Raw genomic sequence first — 26,805 nt, forward strand, 5'->3', positions numbered from 1 at the left:
TATCACCTTTATTTTGGCTGCAAAATTGGAGATCAGGACAAGAGGTGGGCCCCACACATATGCTGCAACACTTGTGCAACAAATCTTCGCCATTGGTTGAACAGGAAAAGGAAATCTATGCCTTTTGCAGTGCCAATGATTTGGAGAGAGCCAACAGATCATACCAGCAATTGTTACTTCTGCATGGTGCCTCCAGTTGGGAAAGGTGTGTCAAAGAAGAAAAAGTGGACTGTGCATTATCCAAACATTCCATCAGCTATACGCCCAGTACCCCACGGAGAAGGACTGCCGGTTCCTGATGCACCAGAATCATTCTCACTTGAGTCAGACGAGGAAGAGGATGAAACTTCTGGTCCTGAACCATCAATGTCACAGGACCCACATTTTCTCCCATCCTCCTCCTCTGAACCACACCTCATAACACAAGGTGAACTGAATGACCTTGTCAGGGATTTGGAACTACCCAACAGTAAGGCAGAGCTGTTGGGCTCCAGACTACAGCAGTGGAATCTCCTGGCAGGTGATGTTAGGGTTTCCATGTTCCGTGACCGTCAAAAGGATCTTTTCCCATTCTTCTTCATGGAAGGTGATCTTGTAGCCTGCAACAACATCGATGGTGTGATGGCAGCCCTCAACATCGTTCACGATCCAGATGAATGGAGACTGTTCATTGATTCATCGAAGACGAGTCTTAAAGCTGTTTTACTGCATAATGGCAATGTTTTGCCATCAATTCCAGTTGGTCATGCAGTCCATATGAAGGAAACCTATGACAACATGAAACAACTTTTGAGGTGCATAAACTATGACCAACATCAGTGGCAGCTTTGTGGCGATTTGAAGGTTGTTGCTCTCTTGCTTGGTCTGCAGACTGGATACACAAAGTACTGCTGTTTTCTCTGCGAATGGGATAGTCGTGCAAGAGATTCCCACTACATCAAGAAAGATTGGCCACTCCGACAGTCATTGGAGTCTGGGAGGAAAAGTGGTCAGCATCCACCACTTGTTGAATCAAGGAAGATTTTGTTACCACCCTTACACATCAAGCTGGGTCTGATGAAGAACTTTGTCAAGGCCATTGACAAAACACAAGCAGCTTTCAAGTACCTCTGTGGAAAATTTCCAAGGTTAAGTGAAGCTAAGATAAAGGAAGGTGTCTTTGTTGGTCCTCAGATTTGTGAACTTCTTCGAGATGATGCATTTGACCGTGCACTGCGTGGCAAGGAAAAGACGGCATGGAAAGCCTTCCAGTTAGTGGCAATAAATTTTCTCGGAAACAACAAGGCAGACAACTACAGGTTGTTGGTGGAAAACCTCCTCAAGGCGTACAAAAGCCTTGGTTGCAACATGTCACTAAAGATACATTTTTTGCACTCTCATCTAGATTTTTTTCCACCGAACTGCAGAGCAGTGAGCGACGAGCACAGCAAGCGATTTCACCAGGACATTGCAACAATGGAGAAACGCTATCAGGGCAAATGGAGCCCATCAATGCTTGCAGACTATTGCTGGACAGTGACAAGAGATGCTCCATTTAATGAAGACAAGAGACAAGCCAAGAAGCGCCGAGTAGACACTGAATAGGACTAAACTATGTACATAATAGTTTTTTGCCTTTTGTTTCATAATAAATTTTATTTATATAACCCTTTTGCTGATTTTTAAAGTGTTACATAAACAGGACAGGTGAAATATTATCATGTAAAGCAACCATAAACACATGAAAAGACCTAGGTTTACAATTTATGATTAAAACTCTACTATCTACACAATATACATAGACATAAAATGTAAAAACTTAAATATCTTAGAAACAGTAGCCAATCGGTTGTTTTAATTGTCATATTTGAATTCAGCACATCAAAATACATAATAAATAGCACATTTTATCTCTGAAGCAGACGACTTCTCAAAAATTGTAGACCAGTGTTACTGAAGTGGGTTTCAGAGTGAATAAGAACATGCTATAAAATCATGACATTAGACCCCTCCCCCCAGACTATTCTTAGAGCTCACTCCACTAGACTTCGGTCTACATCTGCAGCCTTGTTGAAAAGTATCTCTATTATAGATATTTGTAAAGAGGTTATTTGGGGCTCTATTCACACCTTCTCAAGGCATTAGGCTAGAAGTCTAGAGACTTCTGGATTGGAATCCTCTTTTGGCAGGGCAGTACTTCATCTGAACTAGATAGGATGCTGAACACCCAGCTCCATAATTAGTTTATTGCTTGGGAGGCACTTACAGTGGAAAACCCACAGGGACAATTGCTCAGAGAGTTTACCTGTACAGTAACTGGTGGTCTTTAAGATGTGTTATCCCTGTTGATGTTCTACTACCCATCTTCCTTCACCTCTGCTTCAGAGTCCCTAGCTTATGCTGGGTACTGTGATGGAGTGGCGATTGGTCCTGCCACACTGCCCTTAATACCCTTGGAATGGTGTACAAAGATAACTAGGATGCATGTGTGGACCAAACAGTTATTGCTGGCAAAAATCTCCGATCACAAGCATATTGGGTGCATGCATATCTGAAGCAGAACACCCATAGAGACAACGCACCTTGAAGAACTCCAGTTACTGTACAGGTAAATAACATCATCTTTCTTTTCCAAAATCTTAAATGTTTGAATATCAGACAGGTGATGATTTCAAATTGCATTACTCTATTCTCTGCCCCAAAACTCCATACAGGTAATGGTCTCTAATACTTAGTGGTATTTCTAGTTAATATGATTTAAAAATTTAATTTAAAACTTGCTAGTTTCACTTTTATTTCGAGTTATCAACTTTTAAATTCCATCTGCCTTCTCTGATCAACTTACTTCTTCATTACATATCTGTCTTCTATAGAAAAGTTGGGGGACAATTATATAGGTTTATTATGACTTAACATTTATATTGTGGTAGCACCTAAAGGCAATAACCTCACTGAGCTACTTTGTGCCAGGCACTGTATAAATACAAAATAAATGATAGTCCCTGCCCCAAAGAGCTTACTGTTTAGGGCCAAATCCTTTAACTTGGAGAATTCAGGACCCATGTAGCAAGGAAGGGTGGAAACATCTAGAGGAGGGGGAGCAGGAGCAGCTCTGAGAATGGGAAATGTAAGACCCAGCCTCCGATTTGGAAAAAGATGACTCTCCTTTTGCTGACCATAGAGGTGCCATTCCAGATGGTGCCAGCAATTGGTGCAGAGGAGAGGTCCATAGAGAAGTGAACATCAAGGGTTTTATCATTCACGGTACCAAAGTAAGAGCTGTCAGGGGTACATGAGGCTGGCATGGTACCGAGCTCTGTAATGATCCTGCTGGTTCTCTTGTGTCCACCAGCACCAATAGCATTGGCTCTTGTACTGCTGGCGATATTGGCACTGACTGGGTCAGGAGATCCCTGGCAACCACAAATGCCTCTAGCATGGCCGGTACTGAGATAGTGTCAGTATGTGGTGTGGTGCCACAGATGTGAAGGAGTTCCTTCTGGCTTCGGACTTGACGTCACCCACCTAGGTGCCAGAATCAATGGTTCCATCTTCTGCGGTACCGAAGCAGAGGAGTACTTAGACTTAGACTGCACTCTACTCTTATCCCCATGCCTAATAGACTTCAGTGCCAACGATCTCCCCTGCTTCTTTTGCCTTTTCTTAGGCACTGGTGATGGTAAAAGCTGTTGGGACTCAGACATGGTATGCACATGTGCATCACTCAAGAAGAACAAAAGTATATATACCAATTGGGGGGAAGGATAGCTCACTGGTTTGAGCATTGGCTTGCTAAGCCCAGGGTTGTGAGTTCAGTCCTTAAGGGGGCCACTTAGGGATCCAGGGCAAAATCAGTACATGGTCCTGCTAGTGAAGGCAGGGGGCCAGACTCAATAACCTTTCAGGGTCCCTTCCAGTTCTCTGAGATAGGTATATCTCCATATATTATAATTATTAAACAATGAAATCAGGACTGTTTTAACAAATTTGAGACAATTTTCTCTTGCTTCATTGTTAATTATTACTAAGAAATATTCATATATAATGCTTATATTACATAGTGTCCAAAGGCCCCATAGTGCTAGATGATATACAAACACATATGAAGATATCTAAACCTTGAAGATCTAAGGAGACAAGTGATAAAAAGAGTGGCGGGAGAGAGTGTTGGAAGCACAAACGTGCTGAGAATTCTGAGTTGTTTGCAGACTTCCTCATTTTTCTTTCAGAGTAGCCAAATGAGCAATATTACAACCACCGTTAACATATTTTGAAAAGCCATTGTATTCTAAACCCCAATTTTCACTCCCTCTAAACACTTCCTTTGAGTCTGTAACTCCACATGTTTTTTTCTCAGCCTCAGGCTGAAACGGGAAATTTACAATCAGTTCAGATGAGCTGTCCTGGAGTTATACAAGCATAAAAAAAGTGTCCGTTTTTTTTATATAGATATATAATCTTTCAGTGGAATCTAGCTTGAACTCCACTCAAAATGGTTTGTTTGCTTGTTTGTTTGTTTTAAGAAATGCCATGGACTTAGTTTTCCCAGAGGAAAAATGACTATGACATATTTAAAGAAATTTTATATACAAATAAATTATAAGCAATTGAAATGGTGCCACTGAAAGAGAGTGTATTGCCACCCTTAAACTTATTCCAGAAATGGTCATTTGTATCAATACTGAAAGCTGCAAATTCACCCACCCAAAAATGCCCTTCTGTAAACCTAGGGCTGGATGCTGCCTCCTGCTGCTGTGCACAAAGCAGCTGTAAATCTGGCTCAAGCAACTACCTGAGGGTTTCCTCAGAATCAAAATCCCGTGTTAGAGTAGAGCTGGAGGTGCAGCTCTTATGTCATGGTAAGAGGAGGCACACGGCATTTCACAGGATCAGAGCCTATGTTTAATAAAATGTATCGCAGTTACAACAAACACAAATGTTTGAAATCCAATATGAGTTTTTATTTCTAAACTGTTACTTATGAGCATTCTTTATTGTAATTATGAGCCAGATTCTGACACCATGATTCACACTGAATAATATGTTAATTTACATGTGGTCACACCAGTGAAGGAATAAGGTACTGCTCAATTTTAGTAAGGGTGCCATAATCTGATCCTAGATTTGCATACTAAAAATTATTGAACAGAAAATGTAATTATTCTGTTTTCTTAATTTAGATTATAATAGTTCGGTGAAGGTTGTTTCTTCAGGTCCTAATGTATTTAAACCTTCTGATATTGAGAAGACTGTGGTGATTCCTGGCTTTAGCAGCTTCCTGATTGTTGAAGTTCTAGATAGTCTGAATGCTTTGGCAGATGCTACCATGCCTGAGAGAGTGCCTTTCAACGAAATCTTTGCCTCAGGCATGTGGTTTGTGTATGACTTTGGCACTAAGAATGGAAGAAAATGGAAGATTATAGTAGACACCTGTAGATACTGGGTACGAGAGCTTGATAATCTACCACTGAATGCCATTAAATACCTGGATCTTACCGAAACCTTCAATTTTGGATTCAGAGTAACCCCTGTTAATCTAGGTGAGACATTTTGAATTTTGTTTTATTTCTTGAGCTCTATAGTCTGAACACAAAACATAAAATAGCTATTAGGCTGGTTTGGTTGAATTTTACATGATAATGGCCAGATACTGATTTCAGTTAGATGTAAATTTGGAGTAACTCCAATGAAGACGATGTCCTACATTTCAAGCCCCTGCCACTTGCTGGAATTATAAACTGAAATTATACATGGTTGTTTTTGGACAAAAGGAAATTTTTGAACCATATTCTACTTACCTTCACTCTCTCCTCACACCCAAAACCAAGCTCCTTAGTATGGCCATTGTAACATTTACAACATTTTGACAGATGGTTTCTCTTTGCACTCATAACTAGGTTAATTTTAAAACTTCAAACTTGCTATAGGTGACGGGTTCGGTCACAGAGACCCCCTTGGGACTGTCACCTGATGTGCTGAAATTACCTCTGAGCCTGTTTTCCCTGCCAGCTTGGGACTCCAGAACCCTGCCTTGTTGAGCCAGACACACTAGCCTGCTGCAGCACAGACACAGGGTCTGCGCCACACCCCCAAAGATGCAGGTTTTAAGTGAAAACAACTCTGCAGGTTACTTGACTCCAGCACCCAGACACCCAGCTCCCAATGGGATCCAAACCCCAAATAAATCCGTTTTACTCTGTATAAAGCATATGCAGTGTAAACTCATAAATTGCCCACCCTCTATAACACTGATAGAGAGAGATGCACAGCTGTTTGGGTTTACTAATAAACAAAAGTGATTTTATTAAGTATAAAAAGTAGGATTTAAGTGATTCCAGATAACAGAAAGAACAAAGTAAGTTACCAAGCAAAATAAAGCAAAAACATTCAAGTCTAAGCCTAATACATTAAGAAACTGATTACAGGTAATATCTCACCCTCAGATGTTCCAATAAGCTTCTTTCACAGATTAGACTTCTTCCTAGTCTGGGCCCAATCCTTTCATCTGGTACAGTCCTGTTAGTTCCAGCAGACATCTTAAGTGTTAACTAGGGGTTTTCTCATGACTGGCTCTCCCTTTGTCCTGCTCCACCCCCTTTTATAGCTTTGGCACAAAGTGGGAATCTTCTGTCTCTCTGGGTCCCCACCCCTCCTTCTAAATGGAAAAGTACCCAATTTAAGATGAATTTCATTATCAGCTTGACATAGTCACATGTCCCTGTGAGACCTCATTCTTCATTACCCAAAGGCTGGCCCACACATACCCAGGAAGGCATGCAGGTAAATAAACCATTTACAACCAATTGTCATAGTCAATGGGAGCCATCAAGATTATAAACCACCATTAATGGCCTAAACTTTGCATATTTCTAGCTTCAGATACAAGAATGATACATGCATACAAATAGGATGAACACACTCGGTAGATCATAAGCTTTGTAATGATGCCTTACAAGAGACCATTTGTATAAAGCATATTCCAGTTACATTATATTCACATTCATAAACATATTTTCATAAAGCATATGGAGTGCAACGTCACACTATAGACTTAAGGCGTGATCCAAATTTCATTAAGTCAATGGGAGTCTTTCCATTGACTTCAGTGAACTTTGTGTCTTGCCCTCTGTTCTTAGCAAAGGCAAGTAGCTTTTGGCGTGCTTGGAGAAATACGGTTGAAGAAATTTAATGCAAAGGTGAAGCTGAATTTTTTCTTTTAAAATGTGTTTTCATTGATTTTTCAATTACATATAAGCACTAGATGATACCCTGACTTTTGGACCCTACTTTTAAAATAGTTGGGCAAAAATAAATGTATGACTAAATCAAACCAATGGAATAAAATAATAACAGGAAAGAGAACAGGAAGTGCCAGGGGCCACAATGATTAAACACAGTTTTTCATGTAAACAGTACAGTATGAGTACTTTTTCCACTTGTGTGTTAATCACCAGTGTCACTGGGCCAGGCTTCTCCCCACCTCCAAAATATATGCTGCCATGCCCATTGTCTTGCAAGGAGGTTTACTTTCTTAACAGAAGCCATCAAATAAAGAGAAAAACAATTTTAACTCAGTCCTTGCTTTCAGGTTTCTGCTCCACCCCTCTCAGGGCCCTCTGGCAGGTTCTCAGTTCTGAGCAGCCTCAGGGCTGTCTCCCTGAGCACCAACCCCCACTTTGTTCCAGGGGACCTACCAGGAGTTAGCTGTATTCCAGTGTGGCTCTCCCTCCCCAGGCACAGCCTGTGTCAATCAATCCCTCCTCTTCCTGCCCACTACCAACCCTTTATAGGTACTGAGTTGGCTCAGCCCTCTTTAACTGGCTACACTGAACTCACCTGCTTGGTGCAAGGGAGCTGGGCCTAGTCTATCCTCAGGGACTAACTGCTTTGTGACACCCAGTAAGAATCAAAGAAAATTAAGTGTTGGTGAGAGTGTTAGAAAATTAGTGTCAGTACTTTAGGACTTGTTCCTGCTCATGAAGTAGCTTCAATCATGTGAAGAGTCTCCTTGACTTCAGTGAGTGTCCTCACATAAGTCAAGTTTCTCACATGTGTAAATGTTTGCAGGGTCAAGACATTTAAAAAGATAACTATCAGAATCCCCGGTATAGATCTCTCCCATATATGCCAATGTAAGTGAATGTAGTTGCATGGGTGTATTTGATAGCAGAATTTGACCCTAAATCTGCATTTCAATCCCAGGTTGAAAATTTTAACTATATGATAGTGTGGTTGATGATGTACAAAACAAAGAGCAGCACAGTACCTAGGCAAGGATTTTGCATCCTAAATTAGGGCTACATAACAGTTCATACACATCTGATGGGATTTTCCAAAGCACTCAGAGAGATATAAATACAGGTCCCACTGGAAATTTAATGAGACTTGTGCTCCTAAATTCCTTAGGCACGTTTGAAAATCCCATCATAGTGCAATATATTAGCAGAATATATTAGCACAGGATGGTCAAATTTCAAAGTGATGCAGAGTTCTTCTTCCTTTTCTCTCTCTCTCTCTCTCTCACACACACACACACACACACACACACACACACACACACACCATTGATGGATTAGTGTTGGTAAGCTTTGTGGCAGAATTTTCTTTTAACAAAGAAATGGAATGAAGAATGATTGTTTGGAGAACAACAGGATGCATGATATTCTAAGCAAAAGAGGTGGCATGGAAAAAGGTGCAAAGGCCAAGGTGGGTGAGGCATACCAAAGCTGCATTGCTGAGGGTAACAATATTGGTGAGAAATGAGAGCTGAGATACAGGCCAGCATAGAATTGTGCAGAGCACTGAGAATGAGGGCGAGAAGCTAGATTGTGAGAGCATGTCTGATTCAAAGACAACGGGAGTGACGTGATCGAGTGGTGAGATGGGAAAATGATTTTAACAGCAGCACAGACTGGAAAGAGTGGGATAAGATGAGATGTAGGAAGGCCAGAGAGGAAAAACTCAGGAAATTCTCAGATATGGTTCCCACAAAAATCTGCACTCATCTGTGTAAGGACACATTACAGTAACAGGTCAACTAACCTGTTCGGCCAAACTAAGAAGCGACTACTAACATTGAGGAGGAGGGCATTCAGAGCTGTGAGTAGGAGATAACTCTTCCCTGTTCACTCCATATGGACACACATCTTTTCCCTTTGAGTGGAGCATTAGATGGCAACTCTGAGTTCAAACTTTGAGTCTTGTGCTTAATTGTTCCTCACTTGAGTTTTTCCTATAGTAAAGGAGCACATGGCTCCAAGTAATTATGATCTTCATTTCTGTGCTTGATTTCACAGCCTATCCAATCTTTCACATGCCACTAATGAAGCTAACAGTTGGAAATCCATCCCTATTTAAAGTGAAGACAAATGATTACTGGGATGACACTGATAGTTACACGGTGGAATTCTCTGTTACTAACAATTTTTACAAACAAGTAAGAGCAGACAAGTAGTGAGTAACATACTGGCTCCTACAATAGTATCTTTCATTTTTTATTTAGCAGAATTATGATAAAGGGGGGCAGAGCAGATGATTATACATTGAGAGAATTTACACTTATGTAGTGACTGGGTCATGTAGAATATCTTTGTTAAAGGACTTTGCTATGAAACATTTTCAACATTTGATCAAAATTTTGTGAATATCTATTGCCTGTTGACCCTCAGTCCTTGTGTAAAGTTCTCATACATGTCACTGCGAGTTCCACCTATGGAATGAGTATGGCTCAAGAATCTATCTATCTATCTAGTATATATAATGTAAAATTACTTCCAAGGGCCATATTCCTTTTCACTTGTTTCTGTTCTCCCTCACATCTCTACCCTCAGTGTAATTTGTTATGCATTCATATTATTCATTATCAATGCAGTTTATTTTCTAACTTCCTCAGGGCAGAGACCTTGTTATTCTAGTTGTCTGTATGTGGGTCTACATGAGCATATTGCCTATGAGGCATAAAAAATTAATGGAGATCAGAATGTAGGCTTTGGAGCTGATTAATATTAGTGTGAATGCCCCATGGGGAAGTGACACTGCCATGCCAGAGCATGGAAATCTTAGATTAATGATGGGAGAGTTACCCACCAGGTTTCACCTTGACAGTCTCTTTTTTTCCTTTCAGTGTGTTTGGTGTTGGGGTAAAGTCAGTGTTTGTCAGGTAATATGGAGCAACTCAGGGAAAAATTACCCCTTTGCAAAGTTTTTCTTTCACCCCCCCCCCCCCTTCCATTGCTGTGGGCTCTTTCACAAGCATGACAAAAGCACATAAAAATAAAATCAGCACTAGTGAAATAATGACTTGTCTACACAAGTTCATATGCTGTATGTACCCACATTAATTCTGTTAATCAGAACATCCCCTCTTTTATCATGTCATAATCCTTAATTCACCCACTTCCCCAAAGTATCCTGGTTTTTTTTAAAATGGCCTTTACGTTATGACCAGAAAATTAACAAGTGTGGGCTGTGGTAGATTAAGTGGAAGAGTGAATTCCTGAGTCAAGGACATCTCACAGAGCATGTCCTGCCATCACCTCCCCCACCCTTCCCCTTCCCATCTAAAATAGGTAGCTTGAGTACCCTGCTGATCACAACCATAGTCCTATTACGTGTAGAGAGAGGCAGCTGTTGTGGTAATTAAGCATATAAATTTATCACAATTGTGAGCTCAACTGTGAGAAATGAGTGCAAGTTCATAAACTGTCACAATAAGCTATACAAATATTGATGGGAAAGGTGCAGAAGGGAGACAGACTGAATTAGTCCAAACAAAAAGGCCTACTGATCTAAGTCAGGGACTTTATTAAGATCATGCCTGGTATCCAAGAGAAGTGTGGGACCAGAAATCAATGAACCAAAATTGATGTGTCGGAAATTAGTCCTATTGGACAAATAATTCAGAGATGGGCTATTTCACCTATCATCCCTTTTGGGGTTCTTCAAAAAAATAAGATTCAGGGAGGGAATTCAGATGGATAGAAGTGAACACAATAATTGCTGACTGCATAATTGTACCTGTAATTGTAATTGCACAATTTCCTGGTGCAACTACTGGAGGAACCAACCAGGGCCGTTCTCCTCTTGACCTGCTGCTTACAAACAGGGAAGAATTGGTAAGAGAAGTAGAAGCAGGTGGCAACCTGGGCACCAGTGACCATCAGATGGTTGAGTTCAGGATCCTCACAAAAGGAAGAAAGGAGAGTAGCAAAATACAGACCTGGACTTCTAAAAAGCAGACTTTGACTCCCTTAGGGAACTGATGGGCAGGATCCCCTGGGAGGCTAATATGAGGGAGAAAGGAGTCCAGGAAAGCTGGCTGTATTTTAAAGAAGCCTTATTAAGGTCGGCATATTGGGCTGCATTAGTAGGAGCATTGCCAGCAGATCGAGGGAAGTGATTATTCCCCTCTATTCGGCACTGGTGAGGCCACATCTGGAGCATTGTGTCTTTTCTCCTGTTTAATAAGAATTTGGTTTACCAGTTGGGACTATATATTTTGCAACTTTGCTATAAGCTTGTGATTAGAAAGGCAGTTAAAAGCAATATCCTACATTGCCCTGTGCTGGAACAAATATGCCAGGTTTCTAAGTGGCTGAAAAGATTGTTTCTTCAGCAGTGTGATTGCAAGTGAGATTCTACACCAGGGACAGAAGCTGCATTTTCCATCTTGACTGTTATTTTCTCTTCCCTCTTGTGTGTGTTTGTCATGTTTTGTCTCCTAGGAAAGGGGTTTGGACTTTAACAACAGCTCCAGCCCATCACAACTAAGTTCTTCTTTTCTCCAAAAGGACAATTATTACCATCTTTAATTCCATCTAAGAGACTGTCAGACAAGGGTGGTAGAGGTGGGGTTCCTTCTAAAGATTCTCCCCCACTAAAGGGAAAGGGAACAAGAGATGTTAAAAGGAAACCTTTATTTAATACTTTACATTTCAAATGCTTTAACTATTTTCTCTTCTGTTTCTGTATTTTTAATAAAAGGTTAAAAAAGATTTGTAATGTGTTTGCCCTGGTACTAAGCAGCCTGAGGTCTCTGTATACCAAATCCTGAACCTTGTTTAAAACTGTTTAATGTTGAATGGTGAGTGGGTCATGTTAACAGCTTTGACTTTTTGGCCCCATATATTCCATCGAAATTAATACAAAAGTCTCCAGATAAATGGTATCAAGTCATATAGGTTAAAATTTTTCCCTTTAACTCCACCCACCCAACCAATCAGAACAAATTATGAAGCACTGCTGTGTCTAATGGTACAGACCATTCCTGAAGAAGACTGTATGAGCTATAGGCCATTTCTAGCTTTATTTGCTATGTTCATTGTAATGGTATATTGTATATGTTTTGGATGTACTCATTTATTTTTACCATATGAACTTCCACAGGGTAAATCTTCAATAGCTGTCATTCTCACAAAAGCATCACTTGTTTGTGGTGTGTCAACAATTGTGCTAACACTGAAGAGTGGCTGTTCATACAGTAAATCAATGCACTACATTTCTCCGGTTTCAATCTCTGCCCAGAGTTGGCTGCATGGGGACCCAACAGACCCATATGGTTTCAAACTCTTAAAACAGTTGCCGGTAAGAAAGCTAAATAGTCAGCAAATCTATATTCAAAGGGAGTAATGTTCAGCCTCCCATTTTGTTCCTCCACTTTTGTAGGAGACACTGATTTCACAAGAAAAAGTGGAAGCATGCTTATTTGCACACAAAAGTTGAGGAAGTGAATACATAAACTGGTGACAACATATTTTTGTAGATGATTTAGTTGTGCACAAAAATGTGTGTGTAAAATTAGAGGCCAGGGCTTGAAAGTTGGATCAAAAATTATTATATTTTGTTACAAATATGCCATCAGTATTTAGTATGTTTAGGCTAAGTAAATCAAAATGTTTGTAGAGTCCAAGGCCAGAAGGGACCACTGTGATCATCAAGTCTCACCTCCTGTATAACAGGCCACAGAACGCCTCCAAAATAATTACTGATGAATTAGGGCATATATTTTTATAAAACATCCAAATTTGATTTAAAAATTGCCAGTGATGGAGAATTCACCATGACCCTTGGTAAGATGTTCCAATGATTAATTATTCTCACTTCAAAAACTTCTACACCTTATTTCCATTCTGAATTTGTCTAGCTTCAATGTCGAGCCGTTGAATCATGTTATACCTTTTGTCTGCTAGACTGAAGAGCCCATTTTCAAATATTTATTAACCATGTAGATACTTACAGACTGTGATCAAGTCACCCTTAACCTTCTCTTTGTTAAGCTAAATATATTGAACTCCTTGAATCTACCACTGTAAAGCATGTTTTCTAATCCCTTAATCATTCTCATGGCTCTTCTCTGAACTCTCTCCAATTTATCAATGTCCCTCTTGAATTGTGGACACCAGAACTGGAGACAGTATTCCTGCAGGGGTCACACCAGTGCCAAATACAGAGGTAAAATAACCTCTTTACTCTTACTCGAGATTCCCATGTTTTATGCATACCAGGACTGCATTAGCCTTTTTGGCTACAGCATCGCATTGGGGACATATGTTTGGCTGATTATCTACCATGACCCCAATATATTTTCAGAGTCACTGCTTCCTAGGATAGAGTCCCCCATCTTGTATGTCCAACATTCATTGTTCCTAGATGTATACATTCACATTTAGCCATATTAAAACTCATATTTTTTGCTTGCACTCAGTTTGCCACATGATCCAGGTTGCTCTTTATCAGTGAACTGTCCTCTTCATTAATTACCACTCCCCCAATCTCTGTGTCATCTGCAAATTTTATCAGTGATGATTTTATGTTTTCTTCCAGGTCATTGATAAAAATGTTAAATAGCATAGGGCCAAGAACTGATTCCCCCACTAGAATCAGCCCCATTAGACGTCCATTTGATGATGGTTCCCCATTTACTGTTACATTTTGAGATCTATCAATCCACCAATTTTAAATCCTTTTAATGTGTGCCTTGTTAATTTTATAACATTCTGTTCTTTTTAAACAAAGAATCACATGGTATCATCTCAAATGTTTTGCAGAAATCTAAGTATATTTCATCTACACAATTACCTTTATCAATCAAACTTGTAATCTCATTTTTTAAAAAAGATATCAAATTAGTTTGAAAAGATCTGTTTTCCATAAACCCATGTTGACTGGCATTAATTATATTACCCTCCTTTAATTCTTTATCAGTGAAGTCCTATATCAGCCACTCCATTATCTTGCCTGGGACTGATGTCAGACTGACAGGCTTATAATTATCCAGGTCATCCCAATTTACTCTTTTTAAATATTGGCATAATGTTAGCTTTCTTCTGCCAATTCCCCAGTGTTCCAAAACTTATTGAAAATCAACATTTACCATCCAGGAAGTTCCCCCGCCAGGACTTTTAAAACTCTTCAGTGCAAGTTGTCTGCTGATTTTAAAATATCTAACTCTAATAGCTACTGTCTAACATCTTCCTGAGATGCTAGTGGAATGGAAATAGTGTCATTGTTATCATCATCATCATCATCATATGATATGACATCATCATCTGCTTTTCCCCAAATACTGAACAGAAATATATATTGAATACTTCTGTCTTTTGTGCATTATTATTAATAATTGTATCATTTCCATCTAGTAATGGACTAATACCATTGTTAGGTTTCTTTTTGTTCTTAAGAAGAAGTTTTTTTACTAAAAAAAACTTACTTTATTATTGTCTTTAACTCTGCTGGCCATAAATTTCTCCTTGTGTCCCTTGGCTTCTACAATTTTTTCAATTCAGTTGTCTACAATTCTTAGATTCTGATTTATATTTATTACTATTGACTTCTTTTTTCTTCCATTTGTTATATATCAGCTGGGAGGAAAAATTTAATCAGAAAAAACAATGATAATTTGGAATTGTCTAAGATATAATATATAATTGTTCTTAAACAATTCCCAATTATCATTGTTTTTTCTGATTAAATTCTTCCTCCCTGCTGATTTGGTTCATAATTATTTTCAGCTTTGTGAAACTGCTCCTTTTCAAGCACAAAGTATTACTGATTTGGACTTTTTTTCTGTTGCATATTACAAATATGATCAAGTTATGATCACTTGTACCAAAGCTTCCATTAATTTTTAGTTCTGTAATCAATCCCTGTTTATTTGTCAAGATGAGGGCTAATATAGAATTCCCCCATGTTGGATGCAACATTGTTTGAGTTAAGCAATTGTCATCTATAATATTTAGAAATTCCAAGGATGTTTTAGTACTGGCAGCATGAGACGTCCAACATGTCACTCAAATTGAAGTTCCCCATGACCTCACAGCTTTTTTCCTGACACTTTGTAGATAGGCACTACAGGAGTAGGTCATCCTGTTCTCTAGTGTGATTTGGTGGTCTGAAGCAGACACCAATTATTATCCTGTCTTGTGCATTATCATCTGTTAGGACATTGATCTCTAAGCATTCAAGAGCATTTTTTTCCAAGTTGTCAGTGACTTGGAAACAGGTAATGCCATTTTTGGCATACAGAACCACTCCCCTCCCCTTTTGCCCACTCAATGTTTTCTAAATAGGTTATAATAATTGCTTTTAACATTCTAATCATAAAAATCCTCTCACTACATGTTAATTCATGATTTCAAGGCTACTACTGTCCTCCAGAATATTTTGTTTTTTTCTCTCAAGATTCCTAAACCCCACAGATACAGGAGCTCTGAAATGGGATTGGAAGCAGGGATGGGGGCAAGACAGAAAACCGAGTTATGATATTATTAACTTGATCATTGAATACCTCTTTCTTAACATTGGTTATCTTATACACATTGCCAATTCATATGATTGAATGGTTCATTTTCTAACATGGCTTTTTAATCATGTGAAATGTTCTAGATCAGACTTAATATTGGACAATTCTGTAATATCTTAATTGTATTTAAGATACAAAATATACAAAACTTTGCATATTGTTAGACCCATATTTCAAACATAGATGCCTAAATAAGACAACCAAATCCCTTACTAGGATCAGCATATAGACATGTCAAATGTGTATGCATATGTGTCAATTTAAACATTCAAATATAGGATCTGAATGTTCCATTTAGATGCCCATGTTTGAAAATTGTGTCCAATTGGTTTATAATTCATTTTATTAAACATTATAATACATATATTTTAAGGAGATAGATACTTTTCCATTTGGGACAACAGTGGACATAGAAATGTGATAAAAAATAAATGAACAGGTCTGTTTTGCATCCTCTATGGTATTAATACCATATACATTTCTTCTGCCAGTTATTCTGACATTAAGAAATTCTTGTATCATCCTTTTGACTACATCTGAATGTGTATTTATTGCATATCCATTTCTCTTCTGTTGTATTATATACAGGTAAACTACAGGCCTCCATCTAAACTGGGAATAGCTGTTCCACTCACTGATAACTTTTATAATGCTGACCCCAGCAAACCTAGAATAAGAGATTATTTTGCTGGATCAAAAGTAAGTCTTCTGTAATCATTTCACTGCTGCTGAATGTTCTGGGATCATGCGTGTTTTCTGAGGCTGTAAGCTAGCTAAGTTGAGGAGGTAAACACGCCACTGACAGCCCAGCCAGCGGGTGACTGAAAACAATGGCTAAAACAACATGGAAAACCAAGTCTCAGTTCTCGGCCTGTCCCTCAATCCCCACTCCGGAGGCAGTGAGGGATTCAAACGATGAGAGGCTGCAAAGAATCTCAGATGCCAGGTTGCCAAAGGGAAACCTGACAACTCTCTCAGTATGCACTTATAACTGCAGAACACTGACGAATAGGAAGAAAACAAAGAAAGAAGTGGGACCGCTGAAGACGGTAGATGGAGTGGAGATTAAGGATAATCTAGGCATGGCACAATGTCTAAACGAATATTTTGCATCGGTCTTTAATGAGGCTAATGAAGGGCTTAGGAATAGAGGCAGTGTGACAGAGGGGAATAAAGGAGGGGGGGTTGACATTACCGTATCCGAGGTAGAAGCCAAACTCGAACAGCTTAACGGGACTAAATCGGGCGGACCGGGTGATCTTCATCCGAGAATATTAAAGGAACTGGCGCGAGAAATTGCAAGCCCGTTAGCGATAATTTTTAATGAATCTGTAAACTCGGGGGTGGTACCGTTGGACTGGAGAAAAGCTAATAGCTATTTTCAAGAAGGGGAAAAAAAGTGACCCGGGTAACTACAGGTCTGTTAGTTTAACATCTGTAATATGCAAGGTCTTGGAAAAAATTTTGAAGGAGAAAGTAGTTAAGGACCTTGAGGTCAATGGCAATTGGGACAAATTACAACATGGCTTTACGAAAGGGAGATCGTGCCAAACCAACCTGATCTCCTTCTTTGAGAAGGTAACAGATTTTTTAGATAAAGGAAATGCGGTGGATCTAATATACCTCGATTTCAGTAAAGCGTTTGATACGGTACCTCATGAGGAATTATTGGTTAAATTGGAAAAGATGGGGATCGATATGAAAATCCAGAGGTGGATAAAGAACTGGTTAAAGGGGAGACTGCAGCGGGTCGTACTGAAAGGTGAACTGTCAGGTTGGAGGGAGGTGACCAGTGGAGTTCCTCAAGGTTCAGTTTTGGGTCCGATTTTATTTAATCTATTTATTACTGACCTCGGAACCGAATGTAGAAGTGGGCTGATAAAGTTTGCAGATGACACAAAGTTGGGAGGTATTGCCAATTCGGAGAAAGATCGGGATATCCTGCAGGGAGACTTGGATGACCTTGTAAACTGGAGTAATAGTAATAGGATGAAATTTAATAATGAAAAGTGTAAGGTGATGCATTTAGGGATGACTAACAAGAATTTTAGTTATAAGCTGGGGACGCATCGGTTAGAAGTAACGGAGGAGGAGAAGGACCTCGGAGTCCTGGTTGATCGCAGGATGACTATGTGTCGGCAATGTGACGTGGCCATGAAAAAAGCTAATGCAGTCTTGGGATGCATTAGGCGAGGTATTTCTAGTAGGGATAAGGAGGTGCTGCTTCCGTTATACAAGGCGCTGGTGAGACCTCATTTAGAGTACTGTGTGCAGTTCTGGTCTCCCATGTTTAAAAAGGATGAACTCAAACTGGAACGGGTGCAGAGAAGGGCCACTAGGATGATCCGAGGAATGGAAAACCTGTCGTATGAAAGGAGACTCGAGGATCTTGGTTTGTTTACCCTAACCAAAAGAAGGCTGAGAGGGGATATGATTGCTCTCTTTAAATATATCAGAGGGATAAATACCAGGGAGGGAGAGGAATTATTTCAGCTCAGTACTAATGTGGACACGAGAACGAATGGATATAAACTGGCCGTCGGGAAGTTTAGGCTTGAAATTAGACGACGGTTTCTAACCGTCAGAGGGGTGAAGTTCTGGAACAGCCTTCCGAGGGAAATGGTGGGGGCGAAAGATCTCTCTGGCTTTAAGATTAAGCTTGATAAATTTATGGAGGGGATGGTTTGATGGGATAATGTGATTTTAGTCAATAGGTCAATAACGTGCCATCGCAGGTAATTAGTATCAATGGTCGATGCGGGTCTGGCTGGAGAATCTTGCCCGCATGCTCGGGGTTCTGCTGATCGCCATATTTGGGGTCGGGAAGGAATTTTCCTCCAGGGTAGATTGGCAAAGGCCCTGGAGGTTTTTCGCCTTCCTCCGCAGCATGGGGCAGGGGTCGCTGGCTGGAGGATTCTCTGCGACTTGAAGTCTTCAAATCATGATTTGGGGACTTCAACAGCTGAGTCAAGGGAGAGAATTATTCCAGGAGTGGGTGGGTCAGCTTTTGTGGCCTGCATCATGCGGGAGGTCAGACTAGATGATCATATTGGTCCCTTCTGACCTTAAAGTCTATGAGTCTATGAGGAATCGATAAACCATCTCATGGAGGAAAAGGCAAAAACAGCCTGCAATGTGCTGGGTGTTTGCGAAACACGATGAAAGAAGGAGATGGAGGTCAGCTGGAGGGATAGAAGCACGGTCATTCTAGGAAAAGGAGAAGGCACGAGGACAGTTGGAGGAGTCGGATTCATCATAAACAAGGAATGGTCTTCGAAAATTGTCTCATGCCATTTGAAGTCATCGCGTATCAGGGTGCTTTACCTCCGACTGAACCGAAATAGTACCCTCAAAATCATCCAGATCTATGCTCCCACAAGTGCATGCAAAGATGATTATGTGGAAGGAGGAAACCCTTGTTCAGAGTTCCACATATACAATTGTGATGGGAGATTTTAATGCCAAGGTTGGAAGAGGGAGAGAGGGCGAAAAGTTCATAGGAAGGTGCGGTATCAGAGAATGAAATGCGCGAGGAGAATGACTAGCTATATTGACAGAGATGAGGAGAAAGTTCATTGGTAACACCTGGTTCCAAAAGGAGGCCAACAGAAGATGGACCTGGATTGCACCAAACGCAAAGACAAAAAATGAAATCGATTACTTTCTGATCGATAGACGATGCATGGTGCAGGATATTTCAGTAGTGCCATCATTCAATATCGGTAGCGATCATTGCCTACTGAGAGCCAGTCTCATGTTCACTGTGAAGGTGGAGAAAAAGGCGCTGTGTATGGCGAACAGAAGGCACCAACCGGCAGCTTTCGACGAGGCAATCCTGAAGGAAAACATTTCTAGAGAAGATTGGAGCCTCCTGAACGACTGCGATGATGATTATGAGAACTTCAGTAAGAGACTGAAGAGACTCAGCTGAACGTGAAAGACCAAGAAGAGCTAGCGGAAGAATCTCAGAGAATACAAAGACTTTATTGGAGAAGAGGAGAAAAATGAAAAGAAATGGTAGTGACAGGCTCGAGTACTCCCTTCTTTTTTTTTTTTTTTTTTTTTTTTTTTTTTTTTTAATGGAGATATCCCATCTCCTAGAACTGGAAGGGACCTTGAAAGGTTATCGAGTCCAGCCCCCTGCCTTCACTAGCAGGACCAAGTACTGATTTTGCCCCAGATCCCCAAGTGGCCCCCTCAAGGATTGAACTCACAACCCTGGGTTTAGCAGGCCAATGCTCAAACCACTGAGCTATCCCTCCCCCCTTCTCTGCAAGCTCATACGAAGTAAGTTGAAGGAAGACTTCGAGAAATTTCTAACCAAAAAGCTCCTAAAGGCTGCTGAAGATTGTAAAAGTCTCAAAAAATGCAAACAGGAATTGGCATTGTACAGGTCATCATTATCGGCATTGAAGAACAGGGACGGAGAATCAGTAACCGATCGAACAGAGATGGAGGCAATCTGCAGGGATTTCTATACCCAGCTGTTTGCATCCTGTATAGACATCCCAATGCCATCACTTCAAGAAACCGATTAACACATACTTCCGGTTCTCATTAGCGAAGTCCGTCATACAGTCCATCAAATGACAGAGGGGAAGGCTCCAGGTAAGGAGGGTCTGACAGCAGAAGTGCTTAAGACAGGAGGTCAGGAACTTTGGAAAGCTCTCGCCCAAAGGTTCAGCCACTACCTGGAAATCCAGATGATACCGTCCAGTTGGAAAGAGTCCAATACCATCTTGCTGCATAAGAAAGGCAATCGAGAAAATCTAAAGAACTATCGCTCGATCTGCCTGCTTTCGCATATCTATAAATTGTTCACTAAAATAATAATAAATCGACTGTCGCAAAACCTGGATGAACAGCAGCCTAGAGAGCAGGCTGGCTTTTGAAGGAATTATCACACGATAGACCACCTCTTCACTCTAAACCAACTACTAGAGCGTAGAAGGGAATATAAGCTCCCTTTGTGCATTGCCTTCATGGACAACGAGAAGGCATTCGACAGCTTACAGACTAACACCGTCTTTGAAGCTCTTTCAGAACAAGGCATCAGCGCGAAATATATCACATTACTAAAGGACGCAAACTCTGGCTGCAGCACAGACATATCGCTGTTTGATACTCCCCTCCGAATCTCCATCGAGAAAGGTGTGAAACAAGGAGATACAGTTTCACCAAAATTATTCACAGCCTGTCTTGAATCGGTTTTTCGACGAGCAGACTTGAAAGGTGGGATTAATATCAACGGCGAGCGGCTAAACCATCTCAGGTTCGCAGATGATATAGTGCCGATAACCGAAAATACAGCCCAGCTTGAGAGAATGCTTAAAGAACTGAATGCGAAAAGTAGTCAAGTCGGATTAAAAATGAATCGGTAGAAAGCAAAATACATGAGATCAGATGTTCTGCCAAAAACCCAAATAACTCTTGGAGGAGAGCCAAATCCAAGAGGCTGATAAATACGTTTATCTGGGTCAGGAAGTCAACATGCGACACGATCAGAAAGGCGAACTGTCACACAGAAAAAAGCTGGATGGTGCGCATTCAATGACATCAAGGACATCCTCCAAGGAAAGATCAGCAAAACAACTTGTGCGAATCTTTTCAACTCGATCATGCTTCCAGCAATGTTATATGGCAGCAAAACATGGTCGCTGACAAAGATTGAAGAACATCAACTATCTGTCACACAGAGGGTGATGGAACGAACATTTTTGGGCATTTCGCTCCGTGATCATATCCCCAATGAAATAATTAGGCAGCAGTCTGGAGTGCAAGACGTTGTTGTTGAAAGCAGGTTCAGCAAAATGCGATGGGCGGGACATGTGGCCTAATTCAGCGACAACAGATGGCCCGCAGCTATATCCAAGTGGTATCCGCGAGAACAGAAACGGCCACGCGGTCAGCCTCCAAAGAGGTGGGATGATTTCCTAAAAAGGAGATATGGACAAGCATGGCAAAGGATGGCCAGAGCAAGAGAAGATTGGAAGACTTATTGTGATTGGCTCAGTTTCAACTGATGAAGGACCGACAGTCTACGCAGTATACTTTGATGGAAACGGCAGTGTACAACTGTGGATTCTGCAACAATAGAGAGGAAGGACAATGGAAACTGACTGGCACTAGAGCTGCTGGAGACTTTTTAAATGGAAAATGTCAATTCCTCAGAAATATCCATTTTGATTAAACTTTTTTGGGGAAGGTTTTTCAGATCCAGGATGGAAGTTCTGGTGAAAAATGAGGTGAGAGTGAATGGAGGAAGAGACCCATCCCAGAGTAGCCAGGTGGTTGCGGCACTCATGTAGGATGTGGTTCAAGTCCCTGCTCTGCCTGCTTTGGAACAGGGGCTTGAACATGGGATTCCCACATCCCATGTGAGTGCCCAACTAGTGGTCTATTGGATATTGTAGGGTGGGAGTGGGGGTCTCTCTCTCTCTCTCTCTCTCTCTCTCTCTCTCTCTCTCATTAACTTGAAGACAGGTCTGGTCAATTTCACAGCTTCTATTCAATGGTGAGCAGAAGTGAAACTGACAAGGATCATATTTATTTCAGTAGCCGCTACCAGACCTTCCAGCATTCCCAGCTTCACTGCAGTGGGGGATTCTAGGGGAATATATTTTGTTTTGGAAACACTATGCTCTTCTTCAAGTGGTTGCAGAGATGTATTCCACTCAGGTGTGCATGTGCCCAGCACGCCAAAAAGGGAGAACTTTGCTTAGCAGTACCTGTCAGGTGGCACAAGCACCCTCATACCTCCTTTTGGTCCTTCTCAAGGTTATATAAGGGTGACACTGCCCCAGCTCTCCTCAGGTCCTTCTCAATCCCCACAGCTTGAGTCATAGCATTCAGCGTGGTCACATTTTGGTGTGTCAGTGGCTTTCTCTGTGAATGCCTATAAATAGTTATAGATAGTGGTAGTAGTAGTAGTACTCTTACTATTTAGTTAATTAGTGTGATGCTGGTAGCACTGGTGCCAGCTCTTGCCAAGGCTGTAGGTGTCAGCTGAGCACTGACAAATTCATAGCTGGAATCCGACCAACTCGCGTGTATGTTAGTATTATTCAAGACCGGTATTAAATTTGTACAAATGTATTTAGACTCTAAAATGCTTGTTAATTGCTTCATGCATTAATCTTGTAATGTCTGTATCCCATGCTATAAAGTAGGGCTGTCTATTAATCACAGTTAACTCACGCGATTAACTCAAAAAAATTAATCGCGATTAATTTTTTTGAGTTAAATCACACTGTTAAAGAACAGAATACCAATTGAAATGTATTTAATATTTTTGGATGTTTTTCCACATTTTCAAATATATTGATTTCAAGTACAACACAGTATACAAAGTTGACAGTACTCACTTTATATTATTTTTCATTACAAATGTTTGCACTGTAAAAATGGCAAACGAAAGAAATTGTATTTTTCAGTTCACCTCATACAAGTACCATAGTGCAATCTCTTTATCGTGAAAGTGCAACTTACCCATGTTGATTTCTTTTTGTTACATAACTACACTCAAAAATAAAACAATGCAAAACTTTAAAGCCTACAAGTCCACTCAGTCCTACTTCTTGTTCAGCCAATTACTCAGACAAACAAGTTTGTTTACATTTATGGGAGATAATGCTGCAACACTCTGATGCAGAAACTACAGAACCCAAACTACCAAAAAAGAAAATCAACCTTCTGCTGGTGGCATCTGACTCAGATGATGAAAATGAACTTGCTTTGGTCTGCACTGCTTTGGGTGGTTATTTCTTTTAGGGCTAACCCAAATTGTTCCTAGGATGTCTCTGCTTTTGTTTCCTAGCTCCAATCCTGGGAGAGTTCAAACAGGAAAGTAAAGAAAAATTTCCTGTTAGCTATCTTTCCTTCTTCCATGGGCTTATCGAACACCTTCAGATTTGCTCTGCCTCTCTGTCGCTGGCTCTCCTTTTATACAAGCATTCAGCTGTGGTGATTTCTTCTGCAGCCTCAGGACTGCCTGAACTGATTTCAGATTGTGCGCTGTTGCCAGTGCTGCCTTCAGCACTGCTTAAAAATCAGTGTGCAGAGGCAAAATCAGTTCCTTTTACTGGTACAAAGAGATCCCTTTGGCACTGATGGCAATGTTGCCTTGTGCAGTTTCAGTGCAGACCAGATCTACAGGTTCAATACTAACATTTGTTCCAGTGCCAACTGTCTGTGCAGCCTCAGTATCCCTACTGGTACTCAAAGCGCTGGTTACCATACCATCTTTAATACCAATGTGGCCCACGTTTTGAACCGCAGTCAAGTATGGGCGCTTGCTGACTCCACCAGGGCTGGCTCCTCCGTTGTCATCAGACTATTTCGAAGATTCCTTGCGTTCGAGCTCAAGGTCATCTACTGCCTCTCTCTGTCCTTCAAGTACCAATCTTGAAAGTCTTTGAGGCCTCCAGGGAATCACTATCGTTACCGGAACCAGCACTATTCCCACAGTAGTGGTAGGGGCTGGGGGCCCATGTGGCTCCCCTGAGTTCCCATCAGACTCCACTTCAAGTTGTTTATAATGTCTTTCTCTTGTTTTCCCTTTTTAAGCTCCTCCTCTCCAGGCACAGCAAGCCTTACAGGTGTGCCTAGTTAGTGCTGAACAAGCCCAGAAGAGCTCATTAGTCTCCTCTATTGCAGTGAGGGTGAACTTTGGGATGCTTCTCAATCTTCAAAGACCCAATCCTCTGCTCATTGCAGAGCAAGATCATTGAATCCTCCTATTGTCTCACTTCCCGACCCAGCTAGACTGGAGACTCATACTCATTGCTCCCTCTAAGCTATTACAGTCTGAACCAGTATTGCAGGAGCAAGCTTTGCTACAGGAGATTCCACTGGCTCTTCTTCCTTCCTCCTCTTCCTCACTGGATGATTCCACAATGTTGGATTTGTCTTCTTCTGTTACTCAAGACTGTAAGTCTTATCAAGTCTTATCTGCTGAGGCGAATGACTACAGCCTTGGGCATTTAGACAGAGTTTGCTCAGGAGAATACCCATAAGTTGGTGGACATTCTCCAACCATTAGCTGCAGGAGCTCTCCCTGTAAATGAAGCTCTTTTGAAACACACAAAGCATATGGATAAGCAATACTATGTCCCTATGCAAAACTTTGAGAGTTTCTACTCCCATTCCATCCCAAACTCTCTCCTCATAATGGCTGCAAATGGGAGGTTGAGACAAGAGAGATTCAAGCTGACGCCTGAAGATAAGGCGACTAAAGGGTTAGATTTAATGGGAAGGAATATTTATTCTACCTTGTCATTACAGATGCACATTGGTAATCAGCAGGCATTGTTATTGAAATATGACTTCCTAAATTGGAACGCCATGTCTAAATTTATAGATAAATTGCCAGAAAACTCCAGAGTTCAAAACTGGCTAGCTTTACAAGAACCAGGATCCAGTCTTTCATGAAAACACCCCAGCTCCACAAGATATTTCCTCAGTGAATGGATCCAGAGTGCCTCTTCCTATTCTGTGTTATACTGAAACTGTCTTTTGTCCCTACTCATAGGCAATGTGATCCCCTGTCTGTTGTAATGTTCCTTTTTTACATCTCGCTGGTTTCAATTGTTTACCATTGTCTCTGATAGTTTTCCATTGGTAGCCTTGCTCCATCCCAAAATTAGATAGTTGCCTTGCATCACTGGCTAGCCAGGGAGGGGTGACAACTCCCGCCTGTTCGAATGTGCCATCACCAAGATATATTTTTATCCCTTGGTAACTAACTTCACTCCAAGACCATACTTTCCATATAGTTACATTTTCCCTTAAATATTACCCATACATACTCAATGATTATAGGCCTTGTTACAAGCTATCTGTCGATGCCTTACAGGTTACCCCTATGGATAAATACTCTTCAAGACATGTGTTTGGAGTAGTGAGTTTGTCAGGCCTGAGACAAGAGTTGTTTTCAAAGAAGAGAGGATCCTTTGCCAAGGGGCCTCTGTGTCTCAATGGACCACATCTTCACAAGAAACCAAGCGGCTTCAGTCACGTTTGTCAGTGACGTTTCCATATTGGACATTTGCTGGGTCACTACCTGGTCTTCTGTGCATACCTTTACCAAACACTATACTACACTATTATGACTGCATCTAGGCTGGATACAAATTTTGGAAAGTCAGTTCTACAGTTGCTGTTTAAATAGCCTCTGAGTCCCACCCCCTTCTATTACTGCTTGTGAGTCACATGAGCAGAATACATGTCTGCAACCACTTGAAGAAGAAAAAACGGTTAGTTACTTGACTGTAACTGTTCATCTTTGAGATGCAGATGCAGATATGTATTCCATGGCATATTCTCTATCCCTTCCAGTGCAAAGGAACTGAGGAGGGTCAGGGCAGTTCCACCCTTAAATAGCCTTGGGAGGGACCAGAAAAAAAGGCATGAGGGCACATGCACAAAGTTCTCGGTCTTCAGCACGCTGGGCATGTGCACATCTGAGTGGAGTGCACATCTGAGTGGAATACACATCTGCCCCCACATCTAGAAAAACAATAGTTATGGCACAGGTAAGTAACTCATTTTTTCAATGTTTCTGAAATAAAATATCATGGGATTTCAGTTTCGGGGAAATTTTGGCTTTTTGTTTTAGTATAGAAAAAAAAATTTCCCCCCAAACTCAAAAACATTCACAAAATTGAAATTCAGCTTCCTGAACAGCTCTAGTTTATATAATGTAACATAAAAGTCAAAATGATACGGTCAAGATTAAATTAAGCATTAATTAAATATTTTTGGAATATTGCATTTCAGGGAAAATTCTGAGATTTTGGTTTTTTCAAAAGCACATGAAATGGAACCATATTTTGCAACCTCAGAATTTCCCACAGAATGGAAATTCTGAATTTTGACCTTCTCTAATACCCAGATTAGTCTTTAGCAAATCACACATTTACATTTTAAATCTCTCTGATAAATGCAAATTAAATAATTGCATTTGTTTACTCATGTTCTTTCTTTTAAAAAATAAATAAATCTTGTTTTCAGAATTTAGGTAGGAAAGT

General features: G+C 40.7%; 1 protein-coding gene across 1 annotated transcript in view; it reads left to right on the top strand.

Annotated features, from left to right (window-relative positions):
• Positions 1–26,805, top strand: part of CATSPERB (cation channel sperm associated auxiliary subunit beta) — a 129,292-nt gene that overhangs the window by 87,660 nt on the left and 14,827 nt on the right. The window contains exons 18-21 of the mRNA XM_065402639.1: positions 5,160–5,519; positions 9,276–9,415; positions 12,364–12,561; positions 16,367–16,477. Coding sequence (XP_065258711.1) covers positions 5,160–5,519; positions 9,276–9,415; positions 12,364–12,561; positions 16,367–16,477 — 809 coding nt within the window. The remainder of the gene's footprint in view (positions 1–5,159; positions 5,520–9,275; positions 9,416–12,363; positions 12,562–16,366; positions 16,478–26,805) is intronic.

The sequence above is a fragment of the Emys orbicularis genome, chromosome 4 (assembly GCF_028017835.1).
Source record: "Emys orbicularis isolate rEmyOrb1 chromosome 4, rEmyOrb1.hap1, whole genome shotgun sequence".
NCBI classification, from domain to species: domain Eukaryota; kingdom Metazoa; phylum Chordata; order Testudines; family Emydidae; genus Emys; species Emys orbicularis.